The sequence below is a fragment of the Salvelinus namaycush genome, chromosome 1 (assembly GCF_016432855.1).
Source record: "Salvelinus namaycush isolate Seneca chromosome 1, SaNama_1.0, whole genome shotgun sequence".
NCBI classification, from domain to species: domain Eukaryota; kingdom Metazoa; phylum Chordata; class Actinopteri; order Salmoniformes; family Salmonidae; genus Salvelinus; species Salvelinus namaycush.
In genome coordinates, this window is record NC_052307.1 from 72,092,074 (window position 1) to 72,115,801 (window position 23,728).

Sequence of the window (23,728 nt, forward strand, 5' to 3'; positions counted from 1 at the left end):
CGGTAGCGGAGCGCTAAGTCTGGGACCAAAACATTCCTGAACAGCTTCTACCCCCAAGCCATTAGACTACTAAATAGTTAACCAAATAGCTACCCGGACTATCTACATTGACCCTCTTTGCACTAACTCTTTTTGACTCTGTACACACACACTGGACTCTACCCACACACTCACACTCCAACACATGAACACACACACTTACTCACACAACACGTACACACAGGCACATTGTCGCCACACAAACACTTACACACTTATCACAGTCACTGCTGCTACTGTCTGTTATCTATCCTGTTGCATAATCACTTTAACCCTACCTACATGTACATATTTACCTCAATTTCCTCGTACACCTGCACAGACTCGGTACTGGTACCCCATGTATATAGCCACGCTATCATTGGTCATTGTGTATTTATTCAATATTATATTTATTTTTTATCCTGCATTTTTGGGAAGAGCCCATAAGTAAGCATTTCACTGTTAGTCTACACCTGTTGTTTAAAATGTGATTTCATTTTTATTTGATTTGTTGTTTATGTTGGCCAATCAAAGCGGCATATAGGCTCAATGTGTAGCAAGTGGAGTAAGTTCACTAATGCAATGCAAGATGGAATAAAAATGACAGAATTAAAAGATAGCAAAATGGGAAGTAGTAGGCTACAAGGAGCAACCAACAGGTATGTAGGCTGTTGTTTTATCTGAATGGGGTTGGGGAGAAAGCACAGCATGTGGCCTCAATTAGCCCAGCTAGCTAGCTTCTCTAGGCTACTCCAGTCAAGACCGGCCGGCACTGTTATATGGGATGATAAATAACATTGTGGCTGCTACAAGTTAGCTAGTCTTGGCTGTAACCGAGTTGGCGCCTTGACGTCTCTTTCTTTCCCTCCGTCTGCTCACTCCCATTTCACAAACACCGCCCCCTCTGCAGCTGCAGCAATAGAGCACCAGCCTCTCTCCCTCGCGCAGCAGTACTCAGGTTAAAAACTTAAAAAAATATATTATAATAATGAATATCTGACAAAAACTATTCTAATAGTGAAATTATTAGTGTTCAACATCAGGCCCATTGGGTTTCCCGAGTATGAACCATACAGACCTGGTTCAGCCCAACCCTCCTGACAGATGTCTATTCTCCCTCATTAACATCTGCACCACTGCAACACACTATCTCTCTCCCTCTATTTCTTACTATCTCTCACAAACAGAGCAAAATCCATTATCTGTTAACTGCCATTTCCACATGCAGCAACCGAGCTCATATAATCATTAATCATGAAGCAGGGAAGCAGGCAGGGAGACAATATAGTCGGCCATTGTTGTCCTCAGCCCTGCTCGCTTAATGAGAATATGAAACTAGAGTGTCTCTCTCTATCCCTGGTTGGTTAATTTCACAGCTTCCATAACCGCCCTGGTAATGACCTGAGTGACAATATACACATTCCTCCTCCCTGCCTCCCAGCTTGCCTGCATGTCCTCCTGCCTCCCAGCTTGCCTGCATGTCCTCCTGCCTCCCAGCTTGCCTGCATGTCCTCCTGCCTCCCAGCTTGCCTGCATGTCCTCCTGCCTCCCAGCTTGCCTGCATGTCCTCCTGCCTCCCAGCTTGCCTGCATGTCCTCCTGCCTCCCAGCTTGCCTGCATGTCCTCCAGCCTCCCAGCTTGCCTGCATGTCTTCCTGCCTCCCAGCTTGCCTGCATGTCTTCCTGCCTCCCAGCTTGCCTGCATGTCCTCCTGCCTCCCAGCTTGCCTGCATGTCTTCCTGCCTCCCAGCTTGCCTGCATGTCCTCCTGCCTCCCAGCTTGCCTGCATGTCCTCCTGCCTCCCAGCTTGCCTGCATGTCCTCCTGCCTCCCAGCTTGCCTGCATGTCTTCCTGCCTCCCAGCTTGCCTGCATGTCTTCCTGCCTCCCAGCTTGCCTGCATGTCTTCCTGCCTCCCAGCTTGCCTGCATGTCTTCCTGCCTCCCAGCTTGCCTGCATGTCCTCCTGCCTCCCAGCTTGCCTGCATGTCTTCCTGCCTCCCAGCTTGCCTGCATGTCCTCCTGCCTCCCAGCTTGCCTGCATGTCCTCCTGCCTCCCAGCTTGCCTGCATGTCTTCCTGCCTCCCAGCTTGCCTGCATGTCTTCCTGCCTCCCAGCTTGCCTGCATGTCTTCCTGCCTCCCAGCTTGCCTGCATGTCTTCCTGCCTCCCAGCTTGCCTGCATGTCCTCCTGCCTCCCAGCTTGCCTGCATGTCTTCCTGCCTCCCAGCTTGCCTGCATGTCTTCCTGCCTCCCAGCTTGCCTGCATGTCTTCCTGCCTCCCAGCCAGTCAGCTTGCCAGTCTTCTTGACTCCCAGCCTGCCTGCCTTCTTCCTGTCTCCAAGCCTGGCTGCCTTCTTCCTGTCTCCAAGCCTGGCTGCCTTCTTCCTGTCTCCAAGCCTGGCTGCCTTCTTCCTGTCTCCAAGCCTGGCTGCCTTCTTCCTGTCTCCAAGCCTGGCTGCCTTCTTCCTGTCTCCAAGCCTGGCTGCCTTCTTCCTGTCTCCAAGCCTGGCTGCCTGTCTTTCTCAGGTCATATCCGCCTCAGGTCAGATATTACATGAGCTCACACTGGGTGTGGCTTACAGTATAACAACACAATTTCATTGTACAGGGGGAAGGGAACTGCATACAGTGTATACTACATCCCTACATCCCTATATCCACTAGTCTCTGTCATAACCTAGCTGTCCTATCATCATCAAGCTAGCCTAAATGCTAACAGCAGCAGTTGTTGCTCATTCCTGTCTGTCTGTGTCATGAATTTTAAAATGAACTTTGAGCTGCCATCTTGGCAGCTACTATTTTACGAGCAGCTATGTCTGTCAAGCTAGCAGCTGCTAGCAGCTAGTCATCTAGCTATTCTATTGTGCTCCAGAAATGAATGGGCACTAAGGAAGCCAAGCCGTAAAGGAGAATTGACAGTGTGACACAACTTGCTTTAGACAGGATGCAGAGCAAAAACAAAATGGTAGATTAATGTGGAAGGCCACTGAAATTACTTTTCAAAAGAAATACAACACCGTGGCCCTATATCATGCCATACAGCTGTGGTGTTATAAGGGCATAGTGAGGCATATGAGAACAAGGTCAGTGAGACACCTACCCGATCTTGGCCTTCTGTTTGGGCTTGGACGAGGGCACAATGCGGGCCTTCTTGGAGGCCTTGGTCCTGGTCTTGTTGCCTCGGTCCCTCTCCCTGTCTCTGTCCCTCTCCCTCTCTCTCCTGTGGGCCGAGGAGCTCCCAGAGGGGAAGCTCTCTGGACTCATAACCCTGGGGATGTTCTTCTCTCCTCTCTCCCGGGCCTTAGCAATGGCCTCATGGATGATCCTGTTAGCCTTCTGCTGCTTGTCCTCCCCAGCCTCCTCCATCAGTTGCTGCTGCTGCTGCTCCCTCTGCTCCTTCACCAGCCTCCGCTGGGCCCGCTTCTCCAATGACGAGCTGTAGGAGGACGAAGACGAGGAGGATGAGCTGCTCTTCATCGGGGGGCTGAGGACCCGCGCTGCTGTGTGGCTGTTGGGACCATTAGCATTCTTGTTCTTGGGAGGCTGGAGAGAAGAGGAGAGAGGAGGGGGGATATTAATCAGACTGAGGGAACACATATACCAACAGGATGATGTCATTGTAACATACATACATCTGCATTAATAGCAAGACTGGAAAGAGCTGTGTATTACAAAGGACTCTCGGCCTGATCTTAATGTCATTTCCTGTGAAGTGGATGATCTTATGATCGTTAACACACACACACACAATAATCCCCCCACCCCACTATGCTCATGTTCTCATGTAGCCAAACCAAACCTACATTCCTGAATCTCAGACTGAATAGTTAGATAATTTAGCTCCTAGTTCTCACATTCCCCTTCAGTTAACCCTCCACAACCTCTCTCACACATCATCTTCCCCCTCAGTTAACCCTCCACAGCCTCTCTCACACATCATCTTCCCCCTCAGTTAACCCTCCACAGCCTCTCTCACACATCTTCTTCCCCTTCAGTTAACCCTCCACAGCCTCTCTCACACATCTTCCCCTTCAGTTAACCCTCCACAGCCTTTCTCACACATCATCTTCCCCCTCAGTTAACCCTCCACAGCCTCTCTCACACATCATCTTCCCCCTCAGTTAACCCTCCACAACCTCTCTCACACATCATCTTCCCCCTCAGTTAACCCTCCACAGCCTCTCTCACACATCATCTTCCCCCTCAGTTAACCCTCCACAGCCTCTCTCACACATCATCTTCCCCTTCAGTTAACCCTCCACAGCCTCTCTCACACATCATCTTCCCCTTCAGTTAACCCTCCACAGCCTCTCTCACACATCATCTTCCCCTTCAGTTAACCCTCCACAGCCTCTCTCACACATCATCTTCCCCTTCAGTTAACCCTCCACAGCCTCTCTCACACATCATCTTCCCCTTCAGTTAACCCTCCACAGCCTCTCTCACACATCATCTTCCCCTTCAGTTAACCCTCCACAGCCTCTCTCACACATCATCTTCCCCTTCAGTTAACCCTCCACAGCCTCTCTCACACATCTTCCCCCTCAGTTAACCCTTCACAGCCTCTCTCTCACATCATCTTCCCCCTCAGTTAACCCTCCACAGCCTCTCTCACACATCTTCCCCTTCAGTTAACCCTCCACAGCCTCTCTCACACATCATCTTCCCCCTCAGTTAACCCTCCACAGCCTCTCTCACACATCATCTTCCCCTTCAGTTAACCCTCCACAGCCTCTCTCACACATCTTCCCCTTCAGTTAACCCTCCACAGCCTCTCTCACACATCATCTTCCCCCTCAGTTTACCCTTCACAGCCTCTCTCACATCATCTTCCCCATCAGTTAACCCTTCACAGCCTCTCTCACATCATCTTCCCCCTCAGTTAACCCTCCACAGCCTCTCTCACACATCATCTTCCCCCTCAGGAACAGAAGTGTGAAATGTACCATATCAGCTTTGCTGCCTGGAATGAGAGTCAAGTCACCCAGGCAGGCTCAATAAGGAAATGTTGTAAACACAAAGGAATGGGATTACAAAAGTGAATCAGCGAAGCTCTGAAAAACCCCATGTGCATAACAATCAAGCTGTATACTTACACTGCTGCTTAGTGACGTGGGGAGAGAGAGAGACATAGACAGAGAAAGACTAGAAATGATGAAGCAACATGCTATGAGCTATGTGTAGTTTATAGTCGTAGCCTTTAGCAGTAGCTGACAGAGGAGAGACATACTCAGAAATCAGCCTTCTCAGGAAGCTTAACTCATAATTTCCAAGAAATGGCAGATGAGGAAAAGTACGCATTTTCATTGCACTCTAAGGCCGTATGATATGAATGTGATTGTCGAAAGGGAAGTTACACTGATCGATCTAGAAAACAGAACACTGCAACAGCCAGCTGGTCTAGAAAACACAGACAGCAGAAGTCACAACAACACTGTTAGCTAGTTGGCTGTACCTCTTCTATTAGGCCCTCTAAGCCTTATTAATGATATAGCCTTGACATAGGCTTGATAGCCTTTTAAAGACAAACAACCAGTCACCAGAATATCCCATTCTGCTGCTGTGTCTCTACCCCACTACCTCACAGACATACTGAAAGTCTTGCTCTCTGAACTTTCTGGTAGCCACACATTTTCCCCCCTAGTCACATAGATTGCAGCAGCACAGGCAGAAAGAAACAAGAGACAGGCAGGACCGGCACACTGACATTCAGCCAAACTAGAATAAATAATATAGACAAGGCTGATACGTGATAAAATGGGAATAAAACATGGGCTGAGTTTTATTCCCTTCGGCTGGGCCCAGAGCCTATAAATGGATGAGCTAATCTCAACGTGTTGCAGTCAGAGCGGATGGCTACATGACCCGAGGCCGAGCCACAGCACGGCACAGCCAGTTGCTTTCCTGACTGCTAAATAAAGAGAATTATCTTGAACTGCCACAAACAAAGCGGGGGAGGGGAGAAATAAATGACAGTTTATTCGGAAGATAAACAAGAGCTGTAGCTACAAAATTATAGGTTTAACGTGTGCTGTGATGCCCAGACTATTAGTGGAAATCATTGCCCAGAACTGAAATATTCTCATTATTCAAGTTGAAGGTAAAAAAAGAGGGGGAGGAAAGAGAAAGTCAAGGTAAAGAACAGGGAAGAGAGGGAAGTAGCAAAGGGGAGAGAGGGCAGAGGGCGGGAATGAGAGCAGGAATGAGAGTTTGTATAAAAAGTGAGTGAGAAAGGGAGAGAGAAGAAAAATGCACCAAAACCAAGTGTTCTGCAGCTGTGTAATACGACTATAAATAACTGAAATTACAAGCTGCCAGCACTGCAGTGATTTCAATCTCTCTCTCTGCCACCACACGCTCCCATGAAAACACGTTGCACTATTACAGTAAGGAAAGACTACAGAGAGATAGAGATAGCCAGGACATTTGGGCCAGTTAGTCCGCTCACTCACTCACTCACTAACCCCTTACTTCCCTCAGTCCCTCATGCAGTGAACGCTGTGTGACTGATGTACTCATCTTATGTGACACACACACACACACATCGCCTTTTGCATCGAACCAGAGGTGGGGAGGAATCTATGGAGGGAGGGGGTGTGGGAGATGAGAGAAAACGATGGATAAAGTGAAAGGAGGGGGGTAGTGAAGAGAGAGCATAGCTAGCACAGCTAAGCAAATGAGTATGGGAAAGAGCAGCAACAAGGACTTCAAGATGGCGACAGTGGAGCTGCATCAGGCAGGCAGCATGAGCCAGTAGCAGAGGAGGTTGTTCAGTTCCTGTCGTCCGGCCCCTCCTCCCTCCCTCCACTCCCTTCCTCCCCTCTCTCTCTGTGCAGCTCACTTACCCTTCCTCTTGGCCTCTTCACTGTAGACATGTTTTTTTCAATTTTTTTTGTTCTTCCTCCCCCTCTCTCTCCAACCACCTAACAAAAGCCTTGCCCTTTTGCCGGGTTTTTTCTCTCTCTCTCGCTCGCTCTCTCTTTCGTTCGATGGTCTGTCTTGCTTGAGCTGCGTGTCCACCCCCTCCCCCCTCCACAGGCAGCGTACAGGCGGGGGCGGTGGAGCCTCCTCTCCTTCACCTCCACTCCTCTCCTCCCCTAGCGGGCAGGGCTCAGGCTCAGTAGGAGTACATGGGGCTGGGCTGTTAGATCACTGGGAGAGCTGTGAGCAGGGCTGGTTCCGCCAGAAGAGGTGCGAGGCAGTGGCAGTCCAGGAAGCTCGTCTCATTCTGCTGCTACTGCGTGCGGTTCGTGGTGTGAGTCTCAGCGTTGCTCTCTTGCTCTACCCTCTTCTCTTCCCTCCCTTCTCATTGATTCCCCTCCGCCAGCAATCGCGTGCTCTCTCCGTCCGCTCACTCTACTCTCTCAACTCGTTCCTTTTTCTTGCTCTCTTCGTTCGTGCCTCGTTCTCTTACATCCCAGGGTAAGGTAGGCTATTCCTTTGTACACAAAAAGGGTTTTGTGCTAGCTAGCTTGCTTGGTTGTTTTCCTTTTCCCACTAGTTTTCCCCTCCTCTTCCCTCTCTGCCCTCCCTCTCCCGTGCTGGGGTGTGTATGGCGAGGAGCTGGAGTCTCCAGCAGCAGAGCGGTGGAAAATGAAAGCAGCACAAAGCAGCAAAATGCATCAGCATGAATATTAGAGATGTCGTTAAAATCCAGGCTCGTTCTCTCTCTCTCTCTCTCACTCACTCACTCTTTGTGAGGAAGTAGGCCAGCAGATGGTGCTAGCAGTTATTACATTAACTTTCACAACTTAACCCCAAAAGCACTGAATTTCAACACAAGCACAGAGATTAACATAAATGGAATGCAGGCTTGCATGTGTTGCACATTGCTCTATACATAAAACATTATACACAAGAAACTGAATGACATTATTTTATGTTGTACAGAATCATAACATGAAAATCCACTATGAGAAAAAACTAAACAATACAATATTAAAAGTCCAAACAGCAAACAACCAACGTGTGCAAAACCATGAAACCATGAGGCTAAAAAGCCACAGCACTGTCCCTAGTACAGCACACTAACACTCCCAGAGACTGTCAGTAAAGCAGTGATCTCAGACACACTCTGGTGGGGAAAGAGAGACGCAGATAGATGCTATCCACCTAGCCACACAGGAAGAGAATCGCTCTCGAAAGAGGTGACAGAATAGCCCCCCACACACACAAATGTGTGCGAGATGTGAAAGGACAGGCCGTGACGAGCCTTCTGTCCCTTCCATGACTGACAGTCACTGGAGGGGCGATGGAAGAGAGGGAGGGGGCTCCCTGAAACATGATGCAAGGGCCATGTGCTCCAGCAGGCACATGGTGCTGGGAGGGGAACACACAGACATGCCTGGCTGGCCTGGAGCCTGCCTGACACAGGGTTAGGTCCCAGAGTGGAGACACACACATCACCAGACAGACACGCACGCGCTCACACACAAACTTAAAGAGCCATACATCTTGCTCTAAAGCACATGACTGTGTTTTTACAGTGAACCCTCGTTTGAAACCTTGTGCACAACATATAAGCCCCTTCTCAGGTTACACAAAGGGCTACATAGCCTAGGGGTTGACTGTTAGCTCCCTGCTAGTCAGAAGTAACCGGGAACAGGTTGGTAAGCTACAGGCTATGGCTAGCCTCAATGGCTATGTGGCTAGGGGGAGGCCAAGTACCTGGAGATGGATAGTTAGCTCCCTGCTAGTTAGAAATAACAGTAACAGGTCTGAAGCTACAGACTAGTAAGCTACAGGCTAAAGGCTACATGGCTATGTGGCTAAGGGACAGACATTTGCAGCAGAGCAGCAGCTCTCTCCCTGTCTGAAATGTAACACTGTTTAATGATATTAGAGCAGAATTATCTCACATGGATAATAGCTGAAAGGGGCACTGAGCTCTTAAGGACATAGGCCTAGTAAACTTAGCTGATCTGTGTTGCTTTATCGGTTTAATAAGTAGACTAGTATGATTAGTAGGCCTTAAGTAAGTCTGAATGTATGTAAATATTCCTAGCTTTCCATTAGGCGTTGGGGAAACTACAGAGAAAGAGAAGATGAGAAAGAGGTAGGAAATAAAGAGACTGATGTATTTAACTGGCCCTCTCATCAGTACTGGCAAACAATGTTGAAAGCCCTCCTTCCTGACTGGCTAAATAAACAGCAGCTTAGCTGCAATATCATTTGGCTCTGCTTTCTCCAGCCTGTCTGAGCACAACTCTCTTAAAAAACCTGCCAGACACCTAACTCTGTGGAAGAACATTGGAACTACAAACATTGGAACTACAAACACGACAAAACATTGAACTGTACAACTGTAGGAATAACATACGACTGGTTAAAGTCCAACGTACAGTATGTGTGGGAGGTCACAATGTACACAGTAGGTTGTGTTAACTCCAATCTAGTGCCCATGTGTTTGTCCCCATGCCCATATCTAGATAAATAAGCCTGTGTTGTGCGTTTGTGTGTGTGTGTGTGTGTGCGCATTCATGTGTCTGTGTATGTGCTTACTATTGGTAGGCTATATGTGTGTTCTCCCCATGTTTGAGTGGGCATCTGATATAGGCTAGCTGTCAGGCTAGGCCTTGGGAGTTTGGACTCCTGTTCTAGGAGAGACGGAACGAAAGGAACTAAATGACACAACATGCCAATTACCGTCCCTGCAGTGGAGCGAGAACATGTCACATGCCAGAGGGGAGCATCCCATACAACAGGAATAAACTATAGCATAGTAGCAGTGGGCCTCACTCTCACAGAAACAGAGCCTCACTCTCACAGAGACAGAGCCTCACTCTCACAGAAACAGAGCCTCACTCTCACAGAGACAGAGCCTCACTCTCACAGAAACAGAGCCTCACTCTCACAGAAACAGAGCCTTACTCTCACAGAGACAGAACCTCACTCTCACAGAAACAGAGCCTTACTCTCACAGAGACAGAACCTCACTCTCACAGAGACAGAACCTCACTCTCACAGAGACAGAACCTCACTCTCACAGAGACAGAACCTCACTCTCACAGAGACAGAACCTCACTCTCACAGAGACAGAACCTCACTCTCACAGAGACAGAGCCTCACTCTCACAGAAACAGAGCCTCACTCTCACAGAAACAGAGCCTTACTCTCACAGAGACAGAACCTCACTCTCACAGAGACAGAACCTCACTCTCACAGAGACAGAACCTCACTCTCACAGAGACAGAACCTCACTCTCACAGAGACAGAACCTCACTCTCACAGAGCCCCTGAAAAAGATCAATGCACAGCTGTAGAACACTGTCAAGAACACAGGTAAAAATACTGTATGTATAGTGTAATTCAGGGAGCTGTTTTAACAACAGTTCTTTCAGAGACAGGGCCTAAACGGTATGCAACCATGTTATGTACTGCATGTTGAGCATGAACATTTGAACACCTGATCACCTGATATGGAGTACAGTGCGCTGATGTGTAGTACACTGAGGGGTTCACTGTGACGGACAGACAGCATCCTTTAAGTCTGGGACGACATCATAATGCAAAAGACTACATAACAGGCTGTTCAATGAGAGAGAGAGAGAGAGAGAGAGAGAGAGAGAGAGGTAGGTAGGAGCAACAGATAGAGGTAGATAGAGAAAGCTAGGGAGAGATTCAAGAACACCCATGTATACGTAGATTCATACACAGGAAGGCTTTTAGCTGCCAGCGACTGGCTCTGCACAGGGTGTATTGTCTCTCTAGGCTGAGGATGTGTTGGTGAAAACAAGGGAGAAACAGGAACAGTGAACGCAGGCAGGCAGCCAGGCACACATGCTGAAATGGTCACATGGCTTGGTGGAGCTGTGGCGCCTTGGCAACCCAACGGTTAACATGCAAATTAGTGTGCTGGGGGGGCTTCCCTCTAAAGTGAGAGAGAGAGAGAGAGAGAGAGAGAGAGAGAGAGAGAGAGAGAGAGAGAGAGAGAGAGAGAGAGAGAGAGAGGAAGAGTAAAAGAGACAGAACGAGATAAAGAGGGAGCCAGAGGCACAGGTGTGAGTCTCTAAACAGTCCATAATAACCTCATCACAAACTCAGAGCCTGTATTAGTGTGCCTGCCACTCTTACTTCTGCCTCCCCCTGAGGGCCTTTGAGTAGGACTCCACTAAAACACCGTTAGGGAAATTGACATTTATCATCCTAGGACAGAATGGAACTCGCACTATAACTGTGCACACACTATAGCCAATCATAGAGCCCACAAGACCCACCATATCAACAGTTAGCCTATATTTTCACCCACTAGGTAGTGCTGTAATGCTGGTTGTATAGGCTAGTAGGAGAGTGCATCTGTTGTAACAGAGAGAGCTGAGCAAGTGAACATAGTGTTCCTACAGAGCAAATATAGGAGACAGTGTGTGGTACTGGTCCCTAGAAATTTAAATAATGACAGCCTACTTTTCTTTTGATGACTAATAAAGTGCATAGTACAGGAATAATAGAGATGATCCACTGCTTCTCTCTCACTTCAGCCTTTGCCTAACCGTTTTCCTTTTAAAAATATCTTAAGTCTACCTAGAAGTCAACCTTTGACATCGACTCTTCCTTAAAAACACTCCTCACAGCAAAGTGTGTCGTGTCTTTGTGCATAATGTCCCTAAGAATAGTTATTGGCCTTGTGTTGTGAGAGGGATAATACCAGCAGTATACAACACTACTCACCTTCCCAGTTCCCAACCATAGCCTAACCAGAGACCAAACCTACTGCCTGGTTAATGGAATATAGATTAGTCTGTCAGGAGGTGGGGAAGAGAATAGGCCTGTTAATTAGGCCTATGGCTATGGGCCAATTTAAAGTCATGCATGGAGAGTGAGGAAAGAGGTAGAGAGGAGAGAGAAGAGAGATGTAGTGTGTGTATGAGAGAGAGAGAGATAGAGAGAGGGGGAGGTAGAGAGGTGTAGTTGATAAATGAAAGGGGGCACACTGCACGGCGATGCTTCCTGAACCAATTAAAAAGAGCATCAAGCCTTAATGATCCTTCACAGGGTTGGAGAGGGAAGGTAAGGTGTGCTGGCGCTAACCTCTTGTCCCGGGGAAAGGCTAATAACAGAAGTGACACTCAGTGGGCTAACAGGGCTTACAGGTCCTCCGTCCTCACTCTCTGACCTGGTCCACTTTGACCTGTGCTGTCACAGCCTGGCTGGCACACAGCTCTAGCAGGTCACATGGCAGCAGGGCCTTAGTGAGAGCTGCAGTAGTACAATATATGGCATTTAACTGGGCTGTATTCACATAGGGTTGACCCAAACCATACCGTCTGGCTCTGATACCACTATTTTCTTATTCTATGTTGGATGTGTAACCAGGCAAATGGCCAGCCCAGTACAGCTCGGATTAAGTTGGCTCAGTGTGAAAAGGGTACTGGTTGCCTGTATCTGGATGGAGGAGCGGATGTGGAGAAATGTAGGTGGCAGAAGGACGGACATGTTACAGAGTTAAGTCTAATACCATAGCCTAATTAGGCTAATGTTCTGCAGAGCATGTGTAGTAGGCCTAGGCCTACAGATTAGGAAGGGGGAAACTACAGGGAATTATCCATTCTGTATAGAAACAGTATCAATAAAGTTGTATTGAATTAAAGAATCTAGTGTTCTTATTCCATTTGTGAATGATAATCAACGAGGGGCTATGCGTTCTATGGGAAATAATGGATGACGTGGAAGGTGTGTTCCACGATGCGCTAGCGAAGTGGAACTGACCTTCAACAGAGTTGCATTATTTTCCTGAGAACGCATAGCCCCTCTTTGATTATCTCTTTTATACCATGGCTATAATTTAACACATTTGCCGCTCGAAATGTGTTCATTTTCCGGTAGAAATGTGTTCAACATCTACTGAAGTAGCTAGCAAGTTTACTAGATAGCTACAGTAGTTGCTGTGGTAACCAAACAAACAAACTTGTTAGTTTAGCTAACCAAACCATCAGTCCTAGCTTGCCATTATGAAAATCTAATTCAACAATGCCAATAAAGTTTTCAATTCAAGTTTTGCTTTAAAAAACAGCTCAAACATAGAACATGTAAGAATGAACTATAGCCATTGAGTTCACCCGCGCTAATATAAGGAATTATACAACGGGTGGGTCTAATCCTGAATGCTGATTGGTTAAAACCGCATTCCATTCGGTGTCTATTCCACAAGTTAAAATGCCTAATTACTCTGCTCCATCTGACTCCGCAATTCACTGTCTCATCAACCCAGCCAAGCAATTTATAAACTTGATCTCCACTATGAAAAGCATCTGGACATTCTCACATTTCTATTAGACTAACATTTAGTTTTCAACAGTGGAGATTTGTATAAACCTTGCTGTCTGTCTGTCTCTCCGACATTTGCAACATTGCTTCAATATTCAAATTCAATCTCCAGCTGTCCCATAGTAATGAACGTGTTGGGAGTCGGGACGAGACAGACAGACAGACAGGCAGTGTTTTTCAGCCAGTCGAAATCATGAGGCAGCTGGCATAATTTTATGGATATATACAAAGAAAAGTACATTTTTAAATTTTTAAAAGTTAAGCTAGTTCGCAGTCTTTCCAGATTCAATTTTAAGTGATTGTGTTAGATGTGTTGTTGGCTTGCTCCTCAGAACAACAGTTTACTGACAAGTGAGCACATTTTCTATGCCAGGCAAAATCACACCTCATTAGCTCATTGTTATGGATGTGTTCAAATAAATGTCACTAGAAAACAGCGTAAACAAATGAATATGCAGCTACTTCGTTGTTATTCTGGCTGCACTTTTTGACGTGACTGTAAATTAGCCGTAGTTGGATAACTAGCAAGCTAGGGATAAGAACTTTACCAGCCATTATGGCAATGGAACATTTAGAACGAACGACTGGGTCACGTCCATACTGTAGATACAGAACTAAAAGACTGAACGACTGAGTCGCGTCTCTGGCAACCGAACCGATAGAACAAACGATCAGCCGGCTTGGGTAGCAACCCTAGATTTGTGTCGGGACTATATCTTGTGGAAGGATGAAATAGTATGAATAAATTCATTAAAATGTTTTTAATGAAAATATGTCAATCATTATTTGAATATGTTGGTAACTCGTTGTATAAAAGTGATACTGCCCTCAAAGCCGGTGTTTAGAGGATATATTGGCTTGGTCTCGGGCCTGACAACACCAGTGCCAATATATCCTCCAAACACCGGCTTCTCGGCATTATCACTTAAATAACTCACACTCTAGAATGCCCTTCAAGCCAATCAGAAACAAGTATTCAACAATGCCATGGTATAAACATGAATAACATTTTGGGTTGGCGCCCCCCCTTGGGTTGTGCCGTGGCGGAGATCTTTGTGGGCTATACTCGGCCTTGTCTCAGGATGGTAAGTTGGTGGTTGAAGATATCCCTCTAGTGGTGTGGGGGCTGTGCTTTGGCAAAGTGTGTGGGGTTATATCCTTCCTGTTTGGCCCTGTCCGGGGGTATCATCGGATGGGGCCACAGTGTCTCCTGACCCCTCCTGTCTCAGCCTCCAGTATTTATGCTGCAGTAGTTTATGTGTCGGGGGGCTAGGGTCAGTTTGTTATATCTGGAGTACTTCTCCTGTCTTATCCGGTGTCCTGTGTGAATTTAAGTATGCTCTCTCTAATTCTCTCTTTCTTTCTCTCTCTCGGAGGACCTGAGCCCTAGGACCATGCCTCAGGACTACCTGGCATGATAACTCCTTGCTGTCCCAAGTCCACCTGGCCGTGCTGCTGCTCCAGTTTCAACTGTTCTGCCTGCGGCTATGGAACCCTGACCTGTTCACCGGACGTGCTACCTGTCCCAGACCTGCTGTTTTCAACTCTCTAGAGACTGCAGGAGCGGTAGAGATACTCTCAATGATCGGCTATGAAAAGCCAACTGACATTTACTCCTGAGGTGCTGACCTGTTGCACCCTCGACAACTACTGTGATTATTATTATTTGACCATGCTGGTCATTTATGAACATTTGAACATCTTGGCCATGTTCTGTTATAATCTCCACCCGGCACAGCCAGAAGAGGACTGGCCACCCCTCATAGCCTGGTTCCTCTCTAGGTTTCTTCCTAGGTTTTGGCCTTTCTAGGGAGTTTTTCCTAGCCACCGTGCTTCTACACCTGCATTGCTTGCTGTTTGTGGTTTTAGGCTGGGTTTCTGTACAGCACTTTGAGATATCAGCTGATGTAAGAAGGGCTATATAAATAAATTTGATTTGGAATAACATTAGGTTCCCAGTCCAAAGTTACATATTATACGGTATAAGCCTAGGCCTCATTTCCTCAGAAATGCACTTACACTACTAGGTGGTATAATGGTATTAAACTCTGTAGATCTATACACAGGAGAACTATAGCTTCAACCAAGTACACACTCCTAGTACGCAAGGCTGTGTGTGTGGGCCTTCCTCTCTGGTCTGTTGGAGATATTTATAGTTATTACCCAGAAAGCTCTAAGGCCCAGGCCAAGACACACACACACGCTGGCACATGCACACACACACACAGCTTGGCATGTTAATTCCTTGCAAATGCAGCGATTAGCAATTCACATAGGTTATGATATCATTAGCCGTACCTGCCATGGCAGAGAGAGAGGGCTGCACCATCACACCCATTACACATCCTCAAATAGGTCCCAATGAAGAAGCTTTACTAACAGCCACCTATTAGCTTTCCATTAGTCATTCAGCTAACGGACACCTTCATTTCATTAAGAGAGGCATGCGATGGCCATTTGCGTCTGTGAGAGGGATAGTGATAGGAGTGGTTCATGGATGGACTGGGACTGGGGAGGGTAAGGTAGTTTGGGCCTGGTCGTGGTGGATTCTATAGGATAGCAGAGGGGTGACAGACGGGATAGGGCAGTCTGGGGTCATTGAAGATGATGCTGTATCTGTCATTAGCACAGTATGGGGAAGGTCTGAGAGAGCCTCTATGATACACCACAAGTCAGGCGCTAAGCACCCAATGATACAGGCAAACTAATGTTCCCCTTGTTGTGTAGTGACACACCCAAAACCTTAAGGTTTTTAGGCCACTCCAGACAAATAAGCTGGATGGTTATTACATAATCCTAGCAAGCATTACAATGGGCAGACATTCAAGGTCATTGCAGAATAACTTTCAATATAGCCATCAAAACAACCTGCCAATGAGCAGCCTACTTACTGGGGAGCAGAGATGGAGGGAGGGGATTCCAACAACAGTGGTTCCCTTAGAGCTTAGACCAGCAATTCTCAACAAATTTGGGTTGGGGGAGGTTTTGAATGGGTCGCGCGCAGGATGTCTGAGTAAAAAATGAAATAATAATGAAAAAGATTGTCCAGTCTGAACTTAACCAACTTAAACCAGGTAGAAAGTGTGTAGAAATTATAATGAACTTAATGAACAAATTTTCTTCAATCACAGTATTTCAATATAGAGCTATTAGCAGCGGTATTTGGGTCTCAAACCAGTGAGTTTATTAACATTCTTCAACATTCTGTTTTCAACATGTTTATTAAGATTCTGTCCATTTAATTAATTATTGACAATGAAAGATGTAGGAATGTTGTTTCCTTTTCATATAATTGATACATTTACTATCAATATAGCATTAAAAATTGTTTCCCATATTGTATTTTGGATATTCTTTTTCACGATGCGAATATTGGTTCGTAACTGAGACAACCTGGTTCAATTTGGTTCCTGAGGCAAAACCAGCTGTGAACAACTGGCTTAGACCATCTCATCTTTACTGCTTGTTCAGAGACAGAGAGAGACAGAGACAGAGACAGAGACAGAGACAGAGACAGAGACAGAGAGAGAGAGAGAGAGAGAGAGAGAGAGAGAGAGAGAGAGAGAGGAGAGAGAGAGAGCGGTGCAGTCAAGCAGATTTAAGAGGGCATTTTAAGGCTGGCATAGGCAGGTCTGTGTGTGTGTGTGTGTGTGTGTGTGTGTGTGTGTGTGTGTGTGTGTGTGTGTGTGTGTGTGTGTGTGTGTGTGTGTGTGTGTGTGTGTGTGTGTGTGTGTGTGTGTGTGCGTGCGTGTGAAAAATGAGAGAGGAACTGAGAGCCAATTCATCTAGAGAGGATTTCTCCTCCACAATCACTAGATGTAACAGTGTAACCACAGCCCCATCATCGTCAGCCTGACCGACAGGTTCATTTCAGCACAGCTCCCAGCAGACTGCATGGCCCTCTATGATGGACTGAGCTGATTCAGGAGAACATAAGAATGAAAACATCTATCAATGGGTGTTCCCCCACAATTGTCAAATATATGGTCATAGGCACCCACAGGCGATGTTGGGCACCCCCAAGACTCAATGTATAATTGGAACTATGAGCTTCAGAGCGCAGAGCCAGGGTGGAGGTCCCTATGGGTCTGCAACGTTAGGCACAGGTGGTTGGTGGCACCATAAATGGGGAGTACGGGCTCGTGATTCCATAGGGACCATTGGCTCCCTTCCAGCCATTATTATGAGCCGTCCTCCCCTCAGCAGCCTCCACTGGCGTTTGGCTATGATGGAGTAGAGAGGTGTAGGTGGGGGAAACAGCAGGGGGCTCACATCACTGTTAGACCTTTACAGTTCCTTCATTATTGAAGCTCTGGAAAGAGAGAGTATAGCTGCTGGCTAGGAGATACACACGCGCACGCACAAGTGCATACTGAGACAGCTGTGCATGCATACACATGAGTGTTGTGCACGCACACACAGATCATAAGCAAATTTACACACAAAAGCACAAACACACACAGACACAAAGACACACGTCACAAACAGTGAGAGAGAAAGGCTGGGTTTAACTTCCTCCTTCAGATCAGGACAGAGTAGAGGGAGACAGGGGCCTGTGCGAAGGGATGGCTGTGTGGGGGGCGAGGAGGAGACAGGGGCCTGTGCGACGGGATGGCTGTGTGGGGGGCGAGGAGGAGACAGGGGCCTGTGCGACGGGATGGCTGTGTGGGGGGCGAGGAGGAGACAGGGAGGATGAAAACCATCCCAGAAACACAGGCAGGGGCACGAGAGGGAAAGGATTTTCAAATTGGCTCTATCACATAATTTAGACAAAAAGGATTTTCACAAATTTCTAAATGTAGGCCTATTCCTTGCTTGAGAACTGAACCAGCATTACCTGGAGGTAATATACAAAATAGTATGATTTATGCATGCAAATTAGCAATTGGTGGGTTCATTGCCAGGCTATAGTTCTCCATAATAAGAGGTTAAATCAGGAGAAGGCAGGTTGTTAGCAGCAAAAAAGCAGACATCAGTGCTGCAACTGGGCGATTGCACCCCAACGTAGGCAGAACATATTTTTGCTATCTCAGATTGTTCTGGCAATTCTCACATATAAACTTTATTGGGAAGAAGGATGTTTGACATGCTTTTTACATTTGTATCACAATTTCAAAAAATTTAAATCATGATGAAAGTGGACATTTTAGGACCCCTTTGAAGACCTATACATGACTCCTGTAAAACCTTATGATCCTTGAACCGTACATGATACAGACAACATATTGGTTCATTATACTCCTTATAGAGGCTCTAACAAATGGAGAATGTCTAGATTCTGAAATACACATTTTCACATTAATTAATTCAATATAAAAAAACATGCATATGAATATCTCAAAAGTACCCTTAACAAGTACATGACATTTCCAGTGGGTTCTCTGCTAATTCTGAAGTTGTGATACATTTTATGAGCACCGCCAACACAGTGAATGGGAAAATGGATTGAAAGGGCTGTGATTGGTTAATGACCTATAATGTACATTTCTACGTATAAAATGGATCATATCTACAAAAGTACCAGAGAACTCCCTCTGGAAATGTTTTGACAAGTACTTTTGACAAGTACATTGTTCTAAACAAAATGTTTTAAAAAATAAGCAAAATCAAAAAGGGTACTTTTGAGATATTTATATTAATATTTTTATGTTGAATAAATGAATGTGAATTATTTTTTTCAGAATCTAGGGGCGGCAGGTTGCCTAGTGGATAGAGCGTTGGGACAGTTACCGAAAGGTTGCTGGATCGAATCCCCAAGCTGACAAGGTAAAAATCTCTCCTTCTGCCCCTGAACAAGGCAGTTCCCCGGTAGGCCGTCCTTGTACATTAGAATTTGTTCTTAACTGACTTGCCTAGTTAAATAAAGGTTACACACATACTCCATATTTGAGATATTTATATTAATAATTTTAATGTTGACTAAATGAATGTAAACATTTGTATTTCAGAATCTAGGCATACTCCATATTTTAGAGCACACTATAAGAAGTATAATGACACCAAGATGTTGTCTGTATCATGTACAGTTCACAGATTATAGGGTCTTACAGGAGACATGTATAGGTCTAAAAAGGGCCTAAAATTGCCAATTTTCAAGAAAATGGTTTGTGGTACAAATGTTACAGACATGTCCTACATCCTTCCTCCCAATTAAGTTTCTATGTGAGAATTGACAGAACAATCAGATCGTTGGGGGGAAAAATCCGCCTAAGCTGGCTTGGAATCACCCAACTATGGCCACACACATTCAACTGAGGACAACAGACAGACGTGTAGTTCTGTTCTGAGCAGGAATGTCAAGAAAGTCTTTATAAATCAAATGAATGATCCACGCCACAACACTAAGCATTTCATACTGACAACTCAGCAGACAGGACAGTCTTGAGACGAGGGCATACAAAATAACAGCAGCTTTGTGGCAGTATAGCGAGAGCAACCATGTGATTCAACATTCCACAGAGATTGATTTAATTTATATGAAGGCCAAATGCCACAGACCAATAGGCCAGTGAAAACATTGAAACCTGTAGCCTAGTAATTGCACTGAGCAGCAGCGGATTGAGTTATATAGGAAGGAATTCACAGGATTCTTCCAACATATTCACCTCAGTCATCCAAGCAGGACGTATGCCTACAACATTCTGAGAGAAAAGAGCAACCCTCCATTTTGTACTTTGAAATGTTAAAACATTAACTTAATGGCGGCAGCAGTCTCTGTAAACATGAGTCATAGTGCGCATAGTTAGTGACAGTAGGCCAACTGCATGTGTTGTAGACTAGAGGTATAAAACTAAACTTTATCCAAGGCAGACAGAAGACAGCATTAGCCTACATTTTGTCCCTTGCCACAGAGTCAGTGTAATGTTGTGAAATAAAGTGTTTCTCTGTGTAAACAAACCCTTGAATCAGGGCCCAGCGCCATGGAAACCAGTGGACATACCCGGCTAGGAACCAGCAGCTACCTGACAAACCTGTCTGATCGCTTTGGGACTCCTGTGTGAAAAATCACAAACTACCTATCACACACACACAGTAACAAACACACCAGGCAACTGTCCTCTTCATGGAATAGCTAACACAAACACAAACCAACAAGTGTTCCTTAGACATTAAGGCAAAAGAGGCACACTGTATGAAGTATAGCCGACACTTAAAGCACAATTAGCCAGAATATCCGACCTGCTTACTTACAGCTGCACTAGGGTCGGACAGCCCGACCGTATAGATCAGGACACCGTGGAGCCGGCTTGGAAAATGTACTTCAATCCAGGGATGAGAAATGAGTTGTACTCTGAATTGTGCTATTATCCCAACTGTTACAAGATTGAATAACTGCTACTTTCCCGGAACGCTTCCCTTTCCTCCTCATGCTACGTAGCAGAAGCCACGTGCGTTGAACAACAAAGGACAGTCAGCTTACGTTGTCGCGCTGTGATAATGTCAAAATAAAAGTCGTGTGGGGAATGGCTTTGTATATGTCAAACTCTCCCAAAACTATGGCTGTACAATAATTCATTGGTCATCCATTATTATAATGAATTGGTAATAATTTATTGGTAAGCCATTGTTATAATTGGTAATAATGAATTGATAATTGGTAATGTCAATGTTGTCAAGGGTGCATTAACAAAGGCAAAATTGTTGGAACAAAGAAATAAACTATTGAAAGACAAACACAACAACTTTCTAGTGTGTGGCTGTTTATTGCCTTTGTTAATCCACCCTTGACAACAATGACATGGATTACCAATTCATTCATTATTGTACATCAGACAAGCATCCATAGTTTTGGTCAAGTTTGACCTATGGTCCTTTCAAGACATCTTGGAACTCTAGAAAGATGCCCAGTTGGATGACCATTCAAAAAACATTTCTGAGTTCACAGTTGTCTTGAACGCAGTGAATTCTGAAATGTCCGAGTTTCCAGTGTTTTTGAACGTGGCAATATACTAAACCATTCCCCACCCGCAACTTTTATTTTGACATTTCCACAGCGCGATGACGTAGTCTGCAGCCCGATTGGCTCCGTGCCATTTCAAAATGGCTGATGTGGCTTCTGCTACCTAGCATGGGGACGAAAAGGGCAGCTTTCCAGAAAAAGTAGCAGTCGTTCAAACTTTCTGGTGTAACAGTTGGGTTAACGGGACAATTTGGAGTGCAATGCATTTCTCATCCCTATATTGAGGTAGGTTTTCTGAGCCATATCTCATGCTAGCTCCCCGGTGTCTTGATCTACACAGTCATGCTGTCCGACCCTAGCGCAGCTGTAAGCAAGCGGGCCGGTTCTGCTGACTAAAAGCATAATGTCATGATCCACAGTCCAAATGCCTTTCCCCTATTCCCCTTGCACTATTTAGTGCTAAACTAAGTCTAACAATGACAGCCACTGAAAGTCTCATTAGAGTCCCTGTAGAGTAGACTGTGTAAATCTGTTCTCCACTTTCTCTCCTCAGAGACAGACTATGCTAGGCAGGCTAGCGTTCAGCAGGCTGCCTGGTGGTTGAGCTGAGTTCATTCCTGTCAGCCAGTGAAAGGTTAACCTGACTGCAGCTCAAGGAAGAGGTCACGTTGGGTTGTGTCACCCCTCACATTCCTCTCACACAAAACCTCATGTTAGCACTGAACCCGCTGGCTATCGCACGCTCCTCTCCAAACCCCTAGCCAGCCAACAAAGTCAAAGCTATTTAATCCCCTGTGAGCGGGGGAGAGAGAGAAAAAATGCAGAATAAAAGAGAATGGGTTTTTATTCAGACCTACTGTGCAGTTTGGGGCTGGCAAGGCTCCCACATGCTCCTCACAGTCTAGGCTAAATCCAAGTACAATTCTCTCACCCCTCCCTCTACTAACTAGCCACCCATTTCCTCCTCTAGTGTCCCCCCACAGCCCGCCCCTTCCGTCCACAGCCAAAACCACCCCGCTTTAAATAGAGCCGACTTCCTGTTCACCTTTGACCCCTCACTAGATCCCACCCACTCCTGGCAGGCCTCCACTACTAGCAGGCAGATGAGGCCGGGTGACTGGAGGAACAGAGAGAGGCAGTCATAAAGAGAGATAGGCAGTCAGAAAGAGAGAGAGGCAGTCAGAAAGAGCTAGGGAGAGAGAGAGACAGGCTATGTGCACACTGCCCACAAAATGAGGTAGAAACTGAGCTGCACTTCCTAACCTCCTGCCAAATGTATGACCATATTAGAGACACATTTTCCCTCAGATTACACAGACCTAAAAATTATTTGAAAACAAATACATTTTTGATAAACTCCCATATCTATTGGGTGAAATACCACAGTTTGCAATCACAGCAGCAAGATTTGTGACCTGTTGCCACAAGAAAAGGGCAACCAGTGAAGAATAAACACTATTGTAACTACAACCTATATTTATGTTTATTTATTTTCCCTTTTGTATTACAACACTGTATTAGGAGATAATATGACATTTAAAATGTATTTTTTCTTTTGGAACTTTTGGAGTGTAATGTTTACTGTCAATTTGTTATTGTTTATTTCACTTTTGATTATTATCTATTTCACTTGCTTCGGCAATGTAAACATATGTTTCCCATGCCAATAAAGCCCCTTAAATTGAACATTGAATTGACAGATCGAGAGAGACTGATAGACCTACAGACCAGAGAGAGAGAGCCAACTGCAGCCAGAGAAACAGCCAATCATATCTCAGCCTCATGGAGGGCAGGTTTCCCATGGCAGGGACCCCTCCCCCTCCAGAGAGTAGAGCAGTGACTTGGTGTCAGGTTTCAAGGCTGACTGCAGCACTCTCTGCCTGGCTGCCTGGCTGGCTGGCTGACTGGGAGTTACATAAACTTCACCCAGGAAGGTCAGGAAGCAACAAAGACAGCAATTCAGTGGGGGCCCACAGCCACAGACACCCTCGGCTGAGTCGGCCTCACACACGCCCCCCCCCCCCCACCGCTCTAGTTTCAACGCCCCCAGAGGCCAGAGGAGGGGGTGAGGGGAGAGGGAGGAGGGGAGTCACAGAATAAACCTAAACCACTGATGCACTGAGTCAGACAGGAGGCACCTGCTGTACAGCACAGCAGCTCATCATCATGTTTTGCTTTTTTCCCTCACACTACACAGCTGATTCAAATAATCAACGCTTGATGATGACTTGGTTATTTGAATCAGCTGTGTAGTGCTAGGGCAAAAACCAAAACATGCACCCGGGCGGTGCCCAGGACCAAGTTTGGGAAACCCTGGTCTATAAAATTGTCTCTATTTAGAAAAATACTGAATCAGGTTATTACTACCCTAAAGGGTTGTGCCTGTCCCATCGATAACCCTATGGCAGTGTGCTGTACATAGGCCCACTGAGGACATCTTCGAACAGACCAAGCAAAGACTAATTCAAATTGCCTTGGTATGACCATATCCAAACAGGCCCGTTCATGCTCAGCTCCAACACCCTTTATCATACTGCTGTCTTCAC

The 23,728-nt window shown here is 46.0% G+C and overlaps 1 protein-coding gene across 1 annotated transcript in view; it reads right to left on the reverse strand.

Annotated features, from left to right (window-relative positions):
• The window catches only part of LOC120048327 (chromodomain-helicase-DNA-binding protein 9-like), a 118,996-nt gene that overhangs the window by 74,858 nt on the left and 20,410 nt on the right, over window positions 1-23,728 (reverse strand). The window contains exon 3 of the mRNA XM_038994220.1: window positions 3,120-3,562. Coding sequence (XP_038850148.1) covers window positions 3,120-3,562 — 443 coding nt within the window. The remainder of the gene's footprint in view (window positions 1-3,119; window positions 3,563-23,728) is intronic.